Raw genomic sequence first — 19,327 nt, forward strand, 5'->3', positions numbered from 1 at the left:
TTAATAGTTGTGTGGAAGAGGGAATTTCAGCGGTGGTACTTGCATGATCACCTATACCTGCTGAAAGTCGCCCTCTACTCAGCCATTGAAAGTTCAGGTGCTCTGTCCCCTTTTGCATCATCTGGCTTCCTTCCTGCTAGGATACTACCTATCCTTTGCCAGAACGTGTATCAGCCACATTTGTTAGTGGGTTCTGAATGAGACACAGGCATGGCTAGAGCAGAGGGACTTGCTTGTTTCTCTGAGGAAAAGGGGGAAGAGAATGGTCTCTCTCACCTGCAGGGAATGACAGATTCTGATTTCCTTTCAGGGAAGTTTCCCATTTTCTGCCTTGTAAGCCTGGATAGGCAGACATTCCAGATCTCCTATGATTTATTTCCCTGGCTGATGGGGGGCAATGGTGGGAATGGGAGTGAGGGCAACCTGCAGTGAGGTGAAGGTATGAATACATGTTGAGAGGGTTTCACCCTTAAAAGCAGCCTATACCTCATTTTAGATAGATGTAGATAGATAGTATTAAATTATAGTGTACAGCAGTGGTGGGCAACACGTGGCCCATGGGTTGCATGGGGCCCCTTGGCCTTAGGTGCAGCCCCTGCGACCCCAAATTTGCTGCAGCAGTGGCAGTGGCTGCAAAACAATTGTCAGTTTGCCACCAGTTTTTGGCAGCAAACCACCAATTGCTTTGCTGCCACCACCAAAATTCAGCAGTATGCAATGGTGGTGCAGCCCCCAGGGGTTTACAGCACTGTGAAATTGGTTCCCAGAGTCACCCGAGTTGCCCACCCCTAACGTACAGTCTGGCATCCTCGGAGGGCTGCTTCACACATAACATTCCTGTACAGCGGGGTGGGCAACTTCTGGAGGCCCAGGAGCTATTTTTGCCCACCAGACCACACACCCCTATAGGTGTGGCATCCATAGTGGGCTACAGAATGCCCAAAAGGTCAAAATTAGCTTGCAAACAAGCTCATTGTGACCTTTTTGGAGCTCTGTAGTCAGTATGGATGACACTCCCCCCATTGTTCTAACGAATGGGGGATCGGGGGGCCACAGGTGGTACACATGCTGCATGTTGCCCACCCTTTCTGTACAGAGGCAGTCTCCATATAGCAAAAAAGCATGTACACCTCCCTTCTTAAAGGTGGACCCAAGTCTTAATTCAAATGGTACAGATGTAATGAACCTATGAAATGAACATAGGAAGCTGCCTTATACCAAATCAGGCCATTGGGCTCTGTAGTCCAACATTGGGGGCACTGACTGGCAGCCACCCTCCAGGGTTTCAGACAGGATTCTTTCCTAGCCCTACTTGGAGATGCCAAGGATTGTGACCTTTTCCATGCAAAGCAAGTTCTCTACCAGTGAGCTACACCCCCTCCCTTGTGACATTAGTCACAGCACTTAAGATCATGCTGCTATGACCTGGCAAGGGCAAGAGCTGTACCCACTTTAGGACACATTTTGAACTAACACAAGAGAGAGGCCTATATTATACTGAAGCCACTGGGAGCTATGTCTATATAGGCCATTGCCAAATTAGTTCCCTTGTGGTTGTACAAAGAAGCAATCATTTGCAATCACATTATGCTTGATTGATGGCAGCGTTATATGGAATAGGTCATATTTTGCATCTTTAAAAAGAACACTTTCACAATGGGAGAAAATGAGTAACTTGGTGTTTGAGCAAACAATGCCCATTTGAATGCAACTGTCCTAAAGAACAATGTTTCAGACAAATAAATTAATGTAGTTCTAATTCTAGCTATGTGGCAATATGAGCAGATGGCAGAAGAAGATTAATTCATGCCAAAGTAGTGAGAGAAGACTACTGCATGCTTAATGTCCTCCATACTACATTGCAGAGCTAAAAAAAGATCCAAAATCCCTAGAAATGTATTTATCCTTTATTTTATTTTATTTATTTATTTCTATACCACCCAATAGGGCCGCGGTGGCTTAGTGGTTAAGACGCTGAACTGCAGACTGGACGGTCGGCAGGTCAGCAGTTCGAGACCCGAGTGCTGCATGACGGAGTGAGCTCCCGTCTTCAGTCCCAGCTTCTGCCAACCTAGCAATTCGAAAGCAAGAAATTGCAAGTAGATAAATAGGTACCGCCTCGGCGGGAAAGGTAACAGCTTTCCGTGCACCTCGGTGTTCAGTCATGCCGGCCACATGACCACGGAAGCGTCTTCGGACAGCGCTGGCTCTTCGGCTTAGAAACAGGGATGAGCACCGCAGCCTAGAGTCGGACACGACTGGTTGGGGACACCTTTACCTTTACCTGTTATACCACCCAATAGCTGAAGCTCTCTGGGTGCTTCACAAAAATTAAAACCACAATGTGCAGCATAATAAAACAATATAAAATATGAAACCTTAAAACCACAATATAACAGTACAACAAGAATAAAGCCTAGCAGCAATGCAGAGATTTAAAATACAGATTTAAAACACCATAGCTGAAAGATTAGGAAGCTAAATACTGGGAGAATAAAAAGGTCTTCACCTGGCACCAGAAGGAGTACAACATAGGGTGCTCAGAATAGGAACTCACAGAGTTCTCCCATCTCACCCCTCTGATATAGTTCAAACTTATATTGTAATGCTCACCTGTTAGGATAACTAACAATGAGATTTAATACCCATTGAAGACCAATATGAGATATTGTAGAGCAGGAAAACCAATAAGTATATCAACTAGGGAAAACAGTTTAAAGGGTGTTCTCTAAGCTCACAACCCAATCAAGTCATGCTGGAACCATACAGTGTGTGGGTATTTATAAATAAAATAGAACAATAATGCAGTTTTTAAAAAGCCAGCCATAGGTCTTAAAATATAAATAAAAAGAAGTCTTAAAATCATACCTTCCCATATATAAAGTCAAAAACCTGGCTTCATTTTCACCTCTTCATGGTAACTACCAATTTGCCAGCACACCATATTTACACTGTAACTCACCTCAGGCATGTGAGTATCTACAGCTGAACTTTGTACTTGTTTGTATGTTTTAAATGGCTGATGATATTAAAACTCACTGCTAATTTGAGGACATTGTACATATTTGACATTAATAGTTTAGAAATAATTATGTTGCTATGTAATATGAAGTACTGTGATGTAGAAGTATGAAAGTTGACTGAACAAGTGCTAAATAAAGGGATATCTTCTGCAAAGCTTTAAACAACTCGTTTGGTCTCAGCACTGCATCCTGAATTAATATCTCCAAATATTAATACCAAAATACCTTTAATTTGGTCTTCTTTCTAGCAGGACATCCATTCAGTTTGTGTTTAAAACCTGAACTTTGGTACCACAGCTCTGACAGTAATCATCAATGTATACTGAAGTTTATAGGGTAAGTAATTCAGACTACAATCCTGTACACATTTAGCTGGGAGTAAGTTCCAATAGGGCCTACTTCTGAGTAGACATAAGTAGGACTGCACTGTAAATGCCATGTATTTGTATTTATTTATTTATTTTAAACATTTTTATACCATCGTTCATTTTGTTTAGAAGTCCAAGGTGATGTACAATCTATTCAACCACAACAGAAAATACAACAATAAAACAACAGCTAAATAAAAATAGTTGCATTGAGTAAGCACTTTATCATATGTCTGGAAATGAAGAAAAAAAAAACAGTCCAAAAAGGGGAAAGTGTGTCAGTTGATAGGAAAATAAGAAATCTGGCAGCACTTGTGTGTTCTTATTTTTCACACACCGTAGACAATTGTCTCCCTAGAGAAAATATCCTAGGGAATTTGGGCTTACTTTACCTGATGCATGACAACCTCCAGCTTCTCAGGCCCAGAATTTAATTTCACACATTCAGTTCAGAATATTTCTGAGCTATCTTCCTATTTTTATCCTTTTGAAACCATCAATTCCACGTGACAGTTTAAAAAAAAAGATTATGGCTAGCTTTCCTGGGACAGATGTTTTGTCTCTTTTATTGCTAACAATGCCCTTGTCCTCTTAAACACTCTGAGAAGTCAACAACTGTGCTTTATCCAAGTACCAAAGCAATATTCCTCTGTTTTGAAACTTAATGTTGATGCAACATCACACTACATTATTTATTACATTGCAGGATGTGTTTTTAAGTGACAGGCTTTAGCGTGGGGGGAAAGTATCACCACCAGTGTCAGTCTAGACATAACTGAAGCAAATGGCTGAGGCTGACTACTTGTGATAAGAACACCACATGCCCTACTTAGAGGTTTACTCTAAGTGAAGACTGAGGGTGCCTTCTCCACCAAGAATACCTTTGTTTTGTTTTTAAATTTAGCATACAACCCAAGGAATACAGATCCTGTACCAGCTCCGTTAAATTATATAGTAGCAATGCTCTCCCACACTGGAGGCCTTCAAGACGAGGCTGGACAGCTATTTGTCAGGGATGCTCTGACTTGGATTCCTGCATTGAGCAGGGGGTTGGACTCGATGGCCTTGTAGGCCCCTTCCAACCCTACTATTCTATGATTCTATGCCTGCAGCAGCACTAAAAAAATGTTTTTTTGAAAAGGGGAAAAAGGAATGCTGCTGCCATCAATTGTAGAGCCGCCCCTGAACCTTCTGAAGAATTTCACTTCCTCTGAAAAACTGCTGAAAAGGCTAGCTGTCTGCAACTGGGGTGATGTACAGTGGAGGGGCATTTTAGCTGAGATCATTATTTCCATTCAAATGTGGGTGAGCAATCACTTTGTTGGATGTGTGTGTTTTGGATGGGGTGTGGGGAGACTGGATTTGCTCAGTGATCTTAACAAAAATCTCATGAAATAGCGTGTATATATATATATATATATATATAAAAATGTTATAGAGTTGGGATTTTTAAAAAAAATAGTAGCATGAGATAAAGAGCCACTAAGCTGGTCATATATAAGCATCTCCTCTTTGTTTTGACTATGGAGTTATAAGACACAGCAGACTACTTTGTTATGCCTTCATCTTCTGCAAATCCTATTTCATGTGTACATTGTATAAATAACAAATTATGAATTCCCTGATGTCATATTCCATTGTCCAGCTATTTTCCATCTTTGGTTATTACAGTACTACGAGGGAAGTTATTTAACACTGGCATGAGGTGGCAAAGACGAAACAACTTGGCCTTTCCTTGAATTTCTGCCACGCAGAATAAACACTCAGGAGATTATCTACATGTATATTTTGGCATAGAGTCTAAGTTACATTGATTAGCCTTAGATTCTGGCTGGTCCAGACACTGCTCTTGAAAAAGTGACATAATTATTATAAGCAGCATGAACAGTCATCTTTCCATTAGGTTTCTGACATTGTCAGCCAAGGAGTATACTTTGCTTTTCCCACTACTGAGACATGACAGCAGCTGTCCACAACCCAGTGCCCTCTAGATGTATTGGACTACAACTCCCAGAACCCTACCCATGGGCAGCTGGGGATGCTGGGAGTTGTAGCCCAACACATCTGGAATGTACCAGGTTGGGGAAGGCTGGATTACAGCACATCCCTTTAAAGACAAAGGAGAGCTAGCAGTGAAAGCTGCAGTCATTGCATTATTTTCTCAAGTTACCAGGGATTTATTGAAGAACAGGTCACCAAGCATGATCGGTGAAAACCTCTGTTTCCTGAGCTGATAGATATTCCTAACATTTCAGGTGAATTATTACAATGTTTTCTCTTGGGATTCACTATATTTTATTATGTGATATTCTGACCACTGTCTAATGTTTCCCCTTGATGTCTTTTCCAACACATACATGCAGTTCAAGGCAGCTGAGTGAAGCCACATACGGCATGGCACAATATTTATAGGACATGGAATGTGGGAAGGGTTCAGGCCCACTTGGGATAAAGGATCCAAACAAAGAGTGCTTCCAGATGGACAGCTCCTTGCCCTACCTACCCATCATAAGATATTGGGCTTTTCTACACCAAGCATTTTGCCATGTGCTAGTCATTCCTGACTCATGGTTGTTTATGGGTTCATTAGACAATGACATGACCCTCCAGTTTCACTTCTAACCAGCAGTTTCAGTGAGATTTTTAAGAGCAAGGAAAATGTGGCATTTAATTGTGAAAGAGAAAGAAAGCGTGATTTCCTCTTGTGTACTTGTGCTATTCCACAATACCACAGTGCCACCTAGAGATTATATAGCAGAAAAGCAGGAAAGGAAATGCTCCTTCTGTAGTGCTTGGATCCCAATTCTGTGAAGAAACCAAAAGTAGATGATTAACAGCCAATTTACAGCCTCGTGTAGAAAAGCTCATTGTACAGCTATTCTGTCTTCTGTCTTGTACCTGTTCCACATGCTGACTCGGGAATGCTGGGAGTTATGGGTCTTTTTTTCCTGTCTAAACATGCATAGGATTGTGCCTTAAGTCTGGCATCTCCTCCTATATTCCATCTTAAGATGGCAACTAAATGCAGATTTTATCAAGCCCTTTTTGTTCCTTTCAAAACCTTGTTTGCTCTTTTGTGACATTTTGATGAGTCTAATAGTTATTGCCCAATAGTGAAGGGTATTGCCCGACTCTGTAAGAATTTTTTCTTACAGAGCAACACAGCTTCCTTTGCTTTTTACATGGCAATAGTGATTTGAAATAATACCAAGGATTTGTAAAAACCATTTGGTATGACATTTTGCTTTGTATGCCTGCCACCAAAGATCAGAAACACTGGCAATTAGAGAGCATTTGTATGGATTTTTTAATGGACATCTGCCAAGTTTTCATTGCTTTGATGACTAGACAGATGTGTAAACAAGTAAAGGTCAGTAGCCATCTATGGCTCATATTAGCAGATGCATTTATTTTCATTTAATAAATAATATGTTCCTGCCTTGCTATGGGGCACAAAGTGACTTCAAGTCATCTGTGTGAGGTATCTCTCATTGTGGTTAGAACAAGATTTGTGATGGATGATGCTCTGTTTAATTCCCTCCCATCATTTCTGAGGGCTTTTGCACCCTGTGCATGCCAATGGCTAGACTAGTGATAATTTTCTTTCTTTCTTGGTGGGTATTTCAAGTTAAAAGGCAGCTGGGAAGGGGAGAGACTTTCCAAGAACAATTCTTACAATGCTTGTCATTTACCAAGAAATTCAGGCACATTATTTTTCAAGAGACTGCATGATTATGACATTTATTCTAAATGCCATTGAAATTCAAAGCCTGCCCATGGGGCAACAGGAGGTTTTCAAAGCCATAAAAATAGTCGTATTTTCAAGACCTTCTATGTGGTCAAACTGTCTGAAAAATTCATTCACCTATACAGAACACCTTAGTGGACATAGTTACCAGGCTTCCCTAGTATGGTGCCCTGCAGATGTTTTGCACTACATTTCCCATCAGCCCTAACCAGCATAGCCAATGGCTAGGGATGAATGAAATTGTAGGCCAAAACATCTAGAAGGCCTGATCTAGCTAAGTTAGGAGCTTTTCTACATGACGCTGTTAACTGTATCTACTTTCGGTTCCGTCACAGACTTGAGATCTGAGCTCTACACAAACAGCTTTTCCTTTCTTGCTTTTCTGCTACATAACCTCTAGGTGGTGCTGTGCTATAGTGGAATACCATGAATACACAAGTAGTTATTTGGCTTTCAGAAATAACACCCCATTTTCCCTGCTCTAACCCCCGCCCCCAGAAAGTGCTCTTAAAAGGCATAAGCGAAACTGTAGGATCATGATGTCATCTAAAGAACCCATAAATGACTGTGAATAGGGAATCATGAGTGCACAATGAATGCCTCATATAGAAAAGCTCAATATTTACTTTACCTGAGGCAGAAGTTTCTCCCATGTCTGCTACCTCAGAGCTGTTTTAATCAGAGATGCCAGAGATGTTGAACCTGGGGTTACTACTAAGTAATTGCCCCTCCCGGCAACTCTGCCTCCCCAAGCTGCTTCCCCCTTTCCCACAAACAGGGTTCCAAGTACATGCTTGTGAAGGCAAACATGGAACCCTGTGAGGGGGGCAGGGAGCAGCTGAAGGATGAATTGCACTAGAATAGTAGGTGCCAGAGAAAGAAGACACACACACATATACACAGGTTTTTCCTCAGAAGTTGCTTTTCCCTTACACAAAAGTTGTCTTTAATCGGTCTTTCTTATAATAGAGGGCTATTGCACTCATGTTCTGCTTGCCTGCTTCCCAGAGGCCTAATTGGCCACTGTGGGGAAACAGGATGCTACACCAGATAGCCCTTTGGCCGGACCCAGCATGGCTCTTCTTAGATTCTTGTGCTAATGTGCCTTCAATATGTGCAGTTCAGCCCTAAGACACTGAACTGTAGTGACTTGGAACAAGGTCACAAAATGAAACAGTGGCAGAATAAAGGAAAGTATCCAGGTACACAGAATCCACTAGGAACTTCCCATCAATCTGATAAAATGGGAACTAAGCTGAGATAAACTAAACTTGGTTCTCCAGGTGTCGTTAAACTTGCTCCAGTTCTCTGTCTGCTGCTCTGCTAGACTGTCTATAAATAGCAAGCCAAGAGGGTGTCAGACATGTAGTGTATTTACGAAAGTATATCTGGGAAAGAGCATTGACCTTGCATAACACCCAAATGCTGTTTGTCTTATTCTGGGTATTCAGAGGAACTCAACCACAAGTTAGACTTAGGGCAGTAACCAATTCACTATATAATGTTGACTCAGGGGAATCATGCGGCCATTGCAAAAGCTGATTCAGTCTGTCTGAGAAGTTGCAGTGAGAGGTTTTATTAGCTGGCACTCTCTTTTCTGCCCATTAATATGCATTGTCGACATCAGGTTATCATGCGATAGCCCATGCCATTCACATGTGTTGCAAGAACACCTTTCAGCAACACTAGCCTGGTGGTTAGGTAGGAATAAGGGTACCCCACTTAACCAAATAGTAACAGAAATGAACTTTGCCCTCTTATGGATAATTGGACAATATCAAATTATTTCCACTGAGTTACTGGTGACTAAAGAGCTGAAAAATAACTTCACCGATCCTGCTAAATCATTGTGCATGAACAAAGAAATTCCTACACATTTTACCTCACTTCTTAATCTCGTTACGGATATTACATGAATTCACTATCTCTTTAAAGCCTGTGCACAATCCAGCCCCCAATAAGTCTGCTTAGCAATGCCTAACTAGATTAAAATTTGCTTTTGTCCCTATTTCTGGTTATTTCAAGTGTTAAAACACCTGATATTCTGAACCCCAACTTAATGTGAAACTCTATTACAGAAGGTTTTGAAAAGGTAAAGGTGTCCCCAATCAGTCGTGTCCGACTCTAGGGTGCGGTGCTCATCCCTGTTTCTAAGCCGAAGAGCCAGCGCTGTCCGAAGACACTTCTGTGGTCATGTGGCCGGCATGACTGAACACCGAGGTGCACGGAACGCTGTTACCTTTCCCGCCAAGGTGGTACCTATTTATTTACTTGCAATTTCTTGCTTTCGAACTGCTAGGTTGGCAGGAGCTGGGACTGAAGACGGGAGCTCACTCCGTCACGCAGCACTCGGGTCTCGAACTGCTGACCTGCCGACCTTCCAGTCTGCAGTTCAGCGTCTTAACCACTAAGCCACTGCGGCCCTTACAGAAGGTTTTACTAAGTCACAATTACAGTAACTTCTTGATCAGAAAGCCCTTCCAGTAGAAAGGAATAATTCCTAGCATTTTCTTTTTCCAGCACTACATCATCTGAGCTACACCTTCCTCATGACATATCAAGCATGATGGTACCTTATGGTCCTATAATACAATAGCAGTACATATAATCAGCAATGGAATGCTGGGGAAGGAGCAAGAATTAGCGCTTCTTCATATATGGGGTTTTTCCTATACTACCATCACTTTTGTGAAGGAAAAAGCAAGTACATCACATATGATGTTCTCTATCGTATATATGCCTGGGACCTTGAGGGCAAGAGTGGAATCACCTGGGGGCCAGTGCTGAGGTTTGTTTCTGCCCCACTTCCTGCAGGTATATCAAGCTTGCTGGAGGCGCGAGCCTGCGATTTGAGCCAAAGGGGTCTTCCCCTGTGGCTCAAGACCTGTGGAGAGAGGCTGGGCAAAGTGATGCAGCTTCCCCCTCAACACTCCAGGACTTTGATAATTCAGCAGCTGGGCCAGCTTGGGAGATATGAAATATCAGCCTGTCCTCGGGTCTCCAGATGCTACTTTTAAATGCCAGATCGGTGCATAATAAGACCTGCCTTATCCATGATTTAATAGTGGATGAGGTGGTGAAACTGGCAGGCATAAGCGACACCTGGGTGTGTGAACAGGGAGGAGTTAGTCTCTCCCAGTTGTGTCCACCAGGGTATTTGGTTCAGTATCAGGGTAGACTTGAGGGCCGGGGGGTGGGGTGCCATGGTCTATAAGAATTCTCTCTCTCCCCCCCCCTCCCCTCCTCCCTATCCAACTACTAGTCTGAAGTGTTAGCATCTTGTGTTGGGCCAGCAGGACAGATTGAGGATTCTGCTGGCGTACTGCCCAACCCACTACCCAGCAATCTCCCTACTTGAGCTGACAGAGGTAGCCTTGGACGTGATGCTGAGGTCTCCCTGGATGTTGGTTTTGGGGGATGTCAACGTTCATGCTGAGGGCACCTTGTCTGGGGCAGCTCAGGATTTCATGGCCTCCATGACAATCATGGGACAGCCCCAACATATCATCTGCCCAACACATGTAGCAGGGCACACTCTAGACTTGGTTTTCTCAGCCTGTCATGGGGATGGTGCTCTGAAGGTAGGGCGCTCTGAATCAGTTCCTTTGTTATGGTCAGATCACCTCCTGTTAAGATTAAGGGCATCTCTACACCAGGCTAAAATCCTACATTTAAAATGGGGCTTTCTGCTTCTGTTTTAAATGCAAGATCACAATGACTCCCTTTTTCACCTGCTTCCTTTCCCCCCTCCCCTTTCCCTCTCCTTCTCTCCCTTATCTGAGTCTTGCATATGTTTCATTGATCTCACTCCTCTTCTTGCCGCTTTACCTCTTTTCATGGAGGGAACTCAAGCGGATCACAACAGGGTAATTTGATAGCTCGTTATCTGCGATCTATTTAAAAATGGAACAAAGGGTATTTAGTGCAAGAGACTCCCTGGAGGGTCACAGTGTCATGTAAAGAGCCTGCAAACTTCCATGAAGGAGTAATCTCAATTGCAGGATAAAAGCTCCGTGTAGATAAAGCCTCTGACTGATGGCAGCTTTTTCCCTCTGCAAGGGTGGGGGACCTATTAAGATGGTCTGCCCCCAGAGGCTAATGGATCCAGATGGTTTAATTCAGTTTGGGAAGCTGCATTCCACTGGTGGGCAGGGCCAAAGGCAAAAGGGGAAGAGCCAATCCCAGCACATTTTAGCTTGACGGTCTTACTGCCTGTAAGGAAGCCTTATTTCAACCTTTTAGAATGAGGAAAAACTTTGCAAAAGCCAAGAAACCATCTACTGGTAGCCTGGGGAATGGAGTGGAGCCTGGGGAAGGGGGTGTGGCCATATAGAATCATAAAATCATAGAATAGTAGGGTTGGAAGGGGCCTACAAGACCATCGAGTCCAATCCCCTGCTCAATGCAGGAATCCAAGTCAGAGCATCCCTGACAGATGGCTGTCCAGCCTCATCTTGAATGCCTCCAGTGTGGGAGAGCCCACAACCTCCCTAGGGAATTGGGTCCATTGTCGTATTGCTCTAACAGTCAGGAAGTTTTTCCTCACGTTTAGGCTTCCTGTAACTTGAGCCGATGATTCTGTGTCCTGAACTCTGGGATGATCGAGAAGAGATCTTGTCCTTCCTCTCTGTGACAACCTTTCAAGTACTTGAAGAGTGCTACCCTATCTCCCCTCAGTCTTCTCTTCTCCTCTCAATTTATTTATTTATTTATTTATTTTCTATACCGCCCAATAGCCGAAGCTCTCTGGGCGGTTCACAAAAATTAAAACCAAACAGCACACGAGAATACAACCACAATAAAACCTAGCAGCAGTGCAGGAGTTTAAAATACAGATTTAAAACAGCAAAGCTAAAAGTCTAGAAAGCTAAAATGCCTGGGAAAATAAAAAGGTCTTCACCTGGCGCCGAAAGGAATACAATGTAGGTGCCAGGCGAACCTCACCAGGGAGCTCATTCCAGAGCCTGGGTGCCACAGCAGAAAAAGCCCTCCTCCTAGTAGCCACCCGCCTCACTTCCTTTGGCAGGGGTCACAGAGAAGGGCCGCTGACGATGATCTTAAGGTCCGGGCAGGCACATATGGGAGGAGGCGATCCTTCAGATAACCTGGCCCCAAGCTGTTAAGGGCTTTAAATGTTAATACCAGCACTTTGAATCGGGCCCGGAAATGGACTGGCAGCCAGTGCAGCTGGAAAAGTACTGGCGAAATATGAGCTCGCAGGCCAGTCCCTGTTAACAATCTTGCTGCCCTATTTTGGACCAGCTGAAGTTTCCTGACCATTTTCAAAGGCGGCCCCATGTATAACGCATTGCAGTAATCCAGATGAGAAGTTATCAGAGCATGGATAACTGTAGCTAGGCTATCTCTGTCCAGATAAGGGCGTAGTTGGTATACCAGCCTAAGCTGATAAAAAGTGCTCCGTGCCGCTGAGTTCACCTGTGCCTCAAGTGGCAGTTCTGGATCCAAAAGCACCCCCAAACTACAAACCTGATCCTTTAGGGGGAGTGCAACCCCCTCCAGAACAGGTTGAATATCACCTAGCCGGGCAGACGAACCACCCACTAACAGTACCTCCATCTTGTCTGGATTGAGTTTCAGTTTATTAACCCTCATCCAGTCCATTACCGTGCCCAGGCACTGATTCAGAACAGCCACTGCCTCACCTGGTTTTGATGAGAAAGAGCAGTAGAGCTGGGTATCATCCGCATATTGATGGCACCTCAGCCCACCTCCGGATAACCTCCCCCAGCGGGTTCATGTAGATGTTAAACAGCATAGGGGATAAAATAGAGCTCTGTGGAACCCCATGGCACAATTGCCATGACACAGAGCAATAATCCCCCAGCACCACCTTCTGGAATTGGCCATCCAAGTAGGAGCGGAACCACTGCAGTGCAGTGCCTCCAACTCCCAACCCAGACAACCTATCCAGAAGGATACCATGGTCGATGGTATCAAAAGCCGCTGAGAGGTCCAGGAGAATCAACAGGGTCGCACTCCCCCTGTCCCTCTCCCGGCAGAGGTCATCCCACAGGGCGACCAAGGCAGTTTCCGTTCCAAAACCAGGCCTCAATCCCGATTGAAATGGATCTAGATAATCCGTTTCATTCAACAGTGCCTGGAGCTGTCCTACAACCACCCGCTCAAGCACCTTGCCCAGGAAGGGGATGTTGGCCACTGGCCTATAATTGTTAACATCCTCTGGGTCCAGGTTAGGCTTTTTCAGGAGTGGTCTAATTACCACCTCTTTTAAAGTGGCAGGCACCACTCCCTCTCTCAAGGAGGAATTTACAACCTCCTGGACCCAGCCAGACATCCCCTCCTTGTTTGATTTAATAAGCCATGAAGGGCAAGGGTCTAGCACACAAGTGGTCGATCGGACTTGGCCAAGCACCTTGTCCGCATCCTCAGGCCTCAGGCCTAACTGAAACTCATCCAATAAAACTGGACCAGATGGTGCTCTGAACGCCTCTACCAATGGAACTGCATTAATCGTGATGCCCAATTCATGACGAATCTGAGCGACTTTATCTTCAAAGTGCCTTGCAAACTCATCACAGTGTGCCACCAAGGGTTCCACTGTCTCTCTCCCTGGCCCAGAATGTAACAGGCCACGAACCACTTGGAAAACCTCCGCTGGACGACACTGAGAAGATGCAATGCTGGTGGAAAAGAACTGTCTCTTTTCCACCCTCACCGCCACAGAGTAGGCTTGATAGTGGCTCTTACCTATGTTCGGTCAGACTCAGCATGAGTTTTCCTCCACTTGCGTTCTAGCCATCTCCCCTCTTGCTTCATTGCCCTCAGCTCAGGTGTATACCAAGGAGCTGGCTGGGCTCTGCTCAGAGGGAGAGGGTGCTTGGGCGCGATAGTGTCAACCGCCCGAGTCATCTCTGCATTCCACAGTGACCTGGCTTTGACAGGAGCACCAGCCATACCAGCAGGAAAATCCCCCAGAGCCCTCTGGAATCCATCAGAATCCATTAATCTCCAGGGGAGGACCATTTTAATAGGTCCCTCACCCTTGCAGAGGGGGAAGGCTGCCAGGAGTCTAAACCTCAGCAGGAAGTGATCTGACCATGACAAAGGGACAGATGTTAATTCCTCCACTTTCAGATCACCATCCTCCTGCCCAGTCGAGAAAACCAGATCAAGCGTGTGTCCTTTTATATGCCTTGGGCTGATGACATGTTGGGACAGCCCCATGGTTGTCATGGTGGCCATGAAATCCTGAGCTGCCCCGGATACAGCAGTCTCGGCATGGAAGTTGAGATCCCCCAGGACCATCATCCTAGGGGTCCTCAACACCAAGTCCAAGACCACCTCCGTCAGCTCAGGCAGGGAGTCTGATGGGCAGCAGGGTGGGCGGTACACCAACAGAATTCCTAATCTCTCCCGGGTACCCAACACAAGGTACAAACACTCAAGATCTGCACTCGAATTAGCAGGAAGCCTGGAGAGGGAGATTGAATTCCTATAGACTCCCTGACCCTCAAGTCGGTGTTGGTGCTGCACCGAGTACCCAGGAGGGCACAGCTGGGAGAGAGTGACCCCTCCCAGTTCCCCCACCCAGGTCTCAGTAATACATACCAGGTCAGCCCCCTCATCCACAATCAAATCATGGATGAGGGAGATTTTATTTTGGGCTGACCTGGCATTCAGCAGCAGCACCACCAGACCTGAGGGCAGACTGGTAAGGCTGCCAGGAACCATCAGGCTGGGGGAAGAACCAGAAGAGGGGACAGCTGTAAGGTGTCTAGCCCCTCTTCTCCTCAGCTGGCCTGTTAATCCCCCAATGCCATACCTCCCCCTGCCTGTGACCACAGTTATGGTGGCACCTGCCCGACCCCCTGAGTTGCTCAATAGTCCTCCCAGGCACATATTAAAATGTTAGGATATAAAATGTTCAACAGTGTAAAAGAATATAAAAGATAGAAAGAGATAAAAGAGAACAGCAGCTAAGAAAGAGCAGATAAAATCCACGTTTGCCCCTTTCTCCCTCGTCTTTAAAGCTGCTGCCCTCTGCTGCTGCTATTTGCTGCTGGTATCTGTGGCTGCTGGTGTTTTCTCAAGGCTAAACATGCCCAGTTCTTTCAGTCTCTCCTCATAGGGCTTTGTTTCCAGTCCCCTGATCATCTTTGTTGCCCTCCTCTGAACCCTCTCCAGTTAGTCTGCATCCTCCTTAAAGTGTGGTGCCCAGAACTGGACACAGTACTCCAGATGAGGCCTAGCCAGTGCTGGGTAGAGGGGAACTAGTACTTCCCAGGATTTGGAAGCTATACTTCTATTAATGCAGCTCAAAATAGCATATGGGGAATCCTGAGGGCTGGATTGTGACCCCAGGAGGGCCAGATTTGGTCCATGAGATTCTCCACCCCGATATAGAAGGAGGCAATTTATGAAGCATGTACAACCCAAGCCAGGGGCCTTTGCAGGCTGAACCCAGCATCTTGCACTTGGAATGGTACTGGATGCCAGTCCAGATGCTGGAGTGACTTTCTTCAAGCAGCCACCTTCCAGGAGGAGGCACCACCATGTTTGGCACCAAATAAAGCTTTCAAACAAGTGCCAGGGAAGACCCAGATGGCATGCATTGTATAGTCAAGGAACAGTAAGCATATTTCACAACTCCAACTAAAGTTCACATTGCTTTTTTGATGTGACGTAATTTACGTTTCCTGTGAAAAAGATGCTATTTGCCTTATTTTAAAGTGCAGCTACTTGGGATATACAAGCATTATGACATGCTGACCCTACCATCTAAAGTGGAATGGAAACTTTGTGAATGGCCTCCACCACTGCAGACTCCAGAGGTGCTTCCAGACAGAGGGCTCCTGGCACCACCATTCAGAAGGCATTGTGCAACCATTCCAGTTTTTTCCCCTTAATAGATTTTTTGCAGTAAGGAAAAAGATGGAAGAAGTGGTGGGAAAACATGGGAGGGTTACAAGTGGAAGACAACAAGGTTTGGACCCTCTCATAAAATTTAATGAATGCAGCAGGGCAACAGAACCATAAAAGCCTTGCCTAGAAGGACCATGAATGAGTTCTGTCAAGAATATTTTATTTATTTATTTATTTATTTCTATACTGCCCAATAGCTGAAGCTCTCTGGGCGGTTCACAAAAATTAATAGCAAGTTACTGAGTAAGGTGGTGTCTTTGAAGTGTTGCTTTGTGTATTTTCTACTAAATGTGTATTTTCATTTACCTACAGATCTCCTGGCACATTGATACAGGCTCTCTTTTCACCTTGGTTTTTTAGCAGGATCATTCTTCTTTAATCACTGGTTTTCACAGGAGCTTTAAACAACTGCTCTCCTGCTGCTATCTCACAACTTTCCTTCCCTCTTCCCGTGTTATCTGAGAACGGGGAAAACTCGGCATTTTCTGTGCTTGCGACTGAAATCACCATTTCTCCCCTGTGTATTTCCCCTTTTGCACTTTGTCCCGCTTTGTGTGGGGGTATGCTGGGGATGTTGCTGGGCGGTGTTGAATAACATTGTCATGACAACAAATCGGTGGGACGGTGGGGGTTTCTGCCTCTCTCCCATTCCACTACGGGTGCTTGAACTGTAAAGTGGTTAACCATCACAAATGCTTTTCCAAGATCCCCTTGGAGACGCTTACTTGCTTACTTCTGAGTAAACTCATTGGCTGTAAGGCTTTCCTTTCCTGGGGGTAAGTGCCATTGAAATCTGTGTGGCTTGCTTCTGAGTAGACATGCATAGGAGTGCATTGTAAGTCTACTTAGAGTAGCACTCTGAAGGTTTCCCATCCCCTTCAATGCATTTACTTGGAACATCACCCTCCCATTGACTTCACCGACTGCTTCTTCTCCCTTTTGCTCATCAGATTGATGAGCTTTTTTCCTCCTAGGGTGGATGGGGGAGTCTCCCTTCTCAGCCATGCAGGATAAAGGCTTGACAGTTAGGATTTCAATAGGTATTAAATGTGCCTTTTCTCCTCCTCTGAATAAATTCATCATGCAGAGCTTGGAATGGTCATTTTTAATGGTTTCCTTTTGGGGTGTGGAGTTGTTTTAGATAAGGCAGTAATGCTGAGGTAGTTTTCCATAGCACTCCCTCCCACTAGCCAGCCACTATCTCTTCTCCTAGCCCACCCTGCAGGGTCATTGGGAAGCCAGAATAAGGGGAAAGAGCAACAACAGCATGGGGGGGGGGGCAGCAAGCTGGGTCTAATGAAGAAGGTGTCCCCCGTGAAGCGATCGCCTGGGGGCAGGGGCTGCTAGGGATGGCTTGGTGCATTGACTGTATACAAGTCCGTTTGTGGATTTCTTACTTCTGTAGTTGGGAACCTGGAAATCGGTATACCCTTCAAACTCAGTAGTGCAAGCAATGTACTGCATTTCATTCCATCACACACTGACATATTTAGCAGAGAAGGGCTAGCAGCACCAGCAACCTTGGGCTAAGCCACCAAGAAGACTCTCTCCCCCTCGGAGGAAGGAGGGGACCAGCTCCCGTAGCCCCCTATCCAGGCCACTAGAAGGGCTTGCGACTTCCCTCCGGCTGTGGAGGAGTGGAGGGATGGGCAGAGCCATCAATCATGTTACAGGAACCAATGATCAGGGGAGGGGAGGGGGCATGGAGCCAGCAGCCCCCTTCTGTCCTGATTGTTCTGTGCAGCTCGGCCCAATCATGAGAAGATATAATGTGGAGGGGCATGCTATGAGAGATGCCTGTATACAGGGCCAGTGTAGATCCCAGGAAGGATCTGGAATCAAGTGGACCAGTTTGTAGTGGGATAAAATGCCAGGTGTGAAGACAGCCACAAAGTTCTGGATAACAATGTTTTAGATACAACTCACTTAAGGAGCTCTTACTACTTTTAATTCTCGTTTTCTAAGGTAGATGCTTCTTGGAAATCATTTTCCTGATGACTAAGGTACAAATAGATTTAAAATGTCATATCTTGATGTTTGCTGTTGCATATCGTGCCCCTGAAAAGCCATTTTAAATGTGCAACCATCCATTTCCTTCAAGCAAGATAAACTCTGGGTGACAAGAGATATTCAAGAACGCAGGCACACATTTAGCAGTTGAGTCAGAGCAGATTGTTATACAAGAAAAAGGTATACAAATCAAGTTTCTTCTCCCACCCCACCCCCTCATACCACCCACACAGGTTGGCACACAAAACATGTATTTTCTGCCTAGACCTAAAGACTTTCTATACTTTACAGTTCTGGATTTCTTTTCTACACAACTACATGCTTGTTGTTAAAACAAGTTATTAGATTTTCCTTTGCCTTGATCTTGCTGCCACAAAATAGCAGGGACCAAGACCAACCCTCAAGACTTTTATGAATCTAAAGTTTGGCTTTATAATTTTGAGAAAACATGTTATGCTACTTTATTAGTTCAACTACTGTGCTCTGTTCATAAGAGTTGGGGTTCATTACAAATCTGGAGAATGAATCAAGATGGTCTGGGAGTAGGAAAGAGGGAACAACTGAGCAGAGTGGGACTGATTGGCTGACAGAAAATATCCAGCCCTCTGCTACTACCTGCCTGCAAGAGTGCCTTCTTGTTCTTTCATTTTCTTTAGAGCTTTGCTGGCTTCACTTTGTTTATTTCTCTGTTGCAGCTTGCTACAGGGTGTTTGCAGCTGGGGACTGTGCTGTGGCTGGATTGGGCTAGAGTCCTTCTTGTGATTGGACCAGCTCTGGGAAGAGGCTCATAAGAACCAGCCCTGCCATGGGTGGCGGGGTCAACACCAAAGGGGGTTGCCCCTTTGGACTGCCAGTTTTGGAGAGTCATGTGGACAGGGGCTGGGGTTTCCAGAGCGGGGGGGAGGCCGGACGGTGCATAAGCGTCGTAACCCCCCCCTTTTCCCCTACTCCACGCTGCTCTTTTGAGCGCAGAGCCGGGGACGAACCGTGCCACCTACGAGGTGGCAGGGAAGGGGGCAGGGAGACAGTTTTCTGGAAACCGACCTCGGAGTGCTGGCTCCAAGCTCGGTTCCCAGGAAACGAAAAATCCGTTGGCTGTCTAGACATTGTCTAGCAGCCATAGAATTGTGCCCTTAATTAAAAGAACAAATGAGGACTATAAGAACTGTAAAGGAAGAACTAAAATAAGAACTTTCCCAAGTGTCCAAACAACCACACAGCCACATCAATTCAATGCTGGTATGTGGAAAGGCCATCAACTTTGCCTCATGTAC

The 19,327-nt window shown here is 45.2% G+C and overlaps 1 protein-coding gene across 3 annotated transcripts in view; it reads right to left on the minus strand.

The window, feature by feature from the left end:
- The window catches only part of LOC146354824 (uncharacterized), a 46,741-nt gene that overhangs the window by 11,986 nt on the left and 15,428 nt on the right, over positions 1-19,327 (minus strand). Inside the window, exon 1 of one of the 3 annotated variants that reach the window (XM_084839919.1) lies at positions 10,968-11,011. The exons of the other annotated variants lie outside the window; for them this stretch is intronic. Coding sequence (XP_084696045.1) covers positions 10,968-10,977 — 10 coding nt within the window. The 5' untranslated portion in view covers positions 10,978-11,011. Of the gene's footprint in view, positions 1-10,967; positions 11,012-19,327 lie in introns of those variants that run through there. 3 annotated transcript variants of the gene reach the window in all.

The sequence above is a fragment of the Heloderma suspectum genome, chromosome 2 (assembly GCF_057233095.1).
Source record: "Heloderma suspectum isolate Gila_16-S chromosome 2, 16-S_ref, whole genome shotgun sequence".
Classification (NCBI taxonomy): domain Eukaryota; kingdom Metazoa; phylum Chordata; class Lepidosauria; order Squamata; family Helodermatidae; genus Heloderma; species Heloderma suspectum.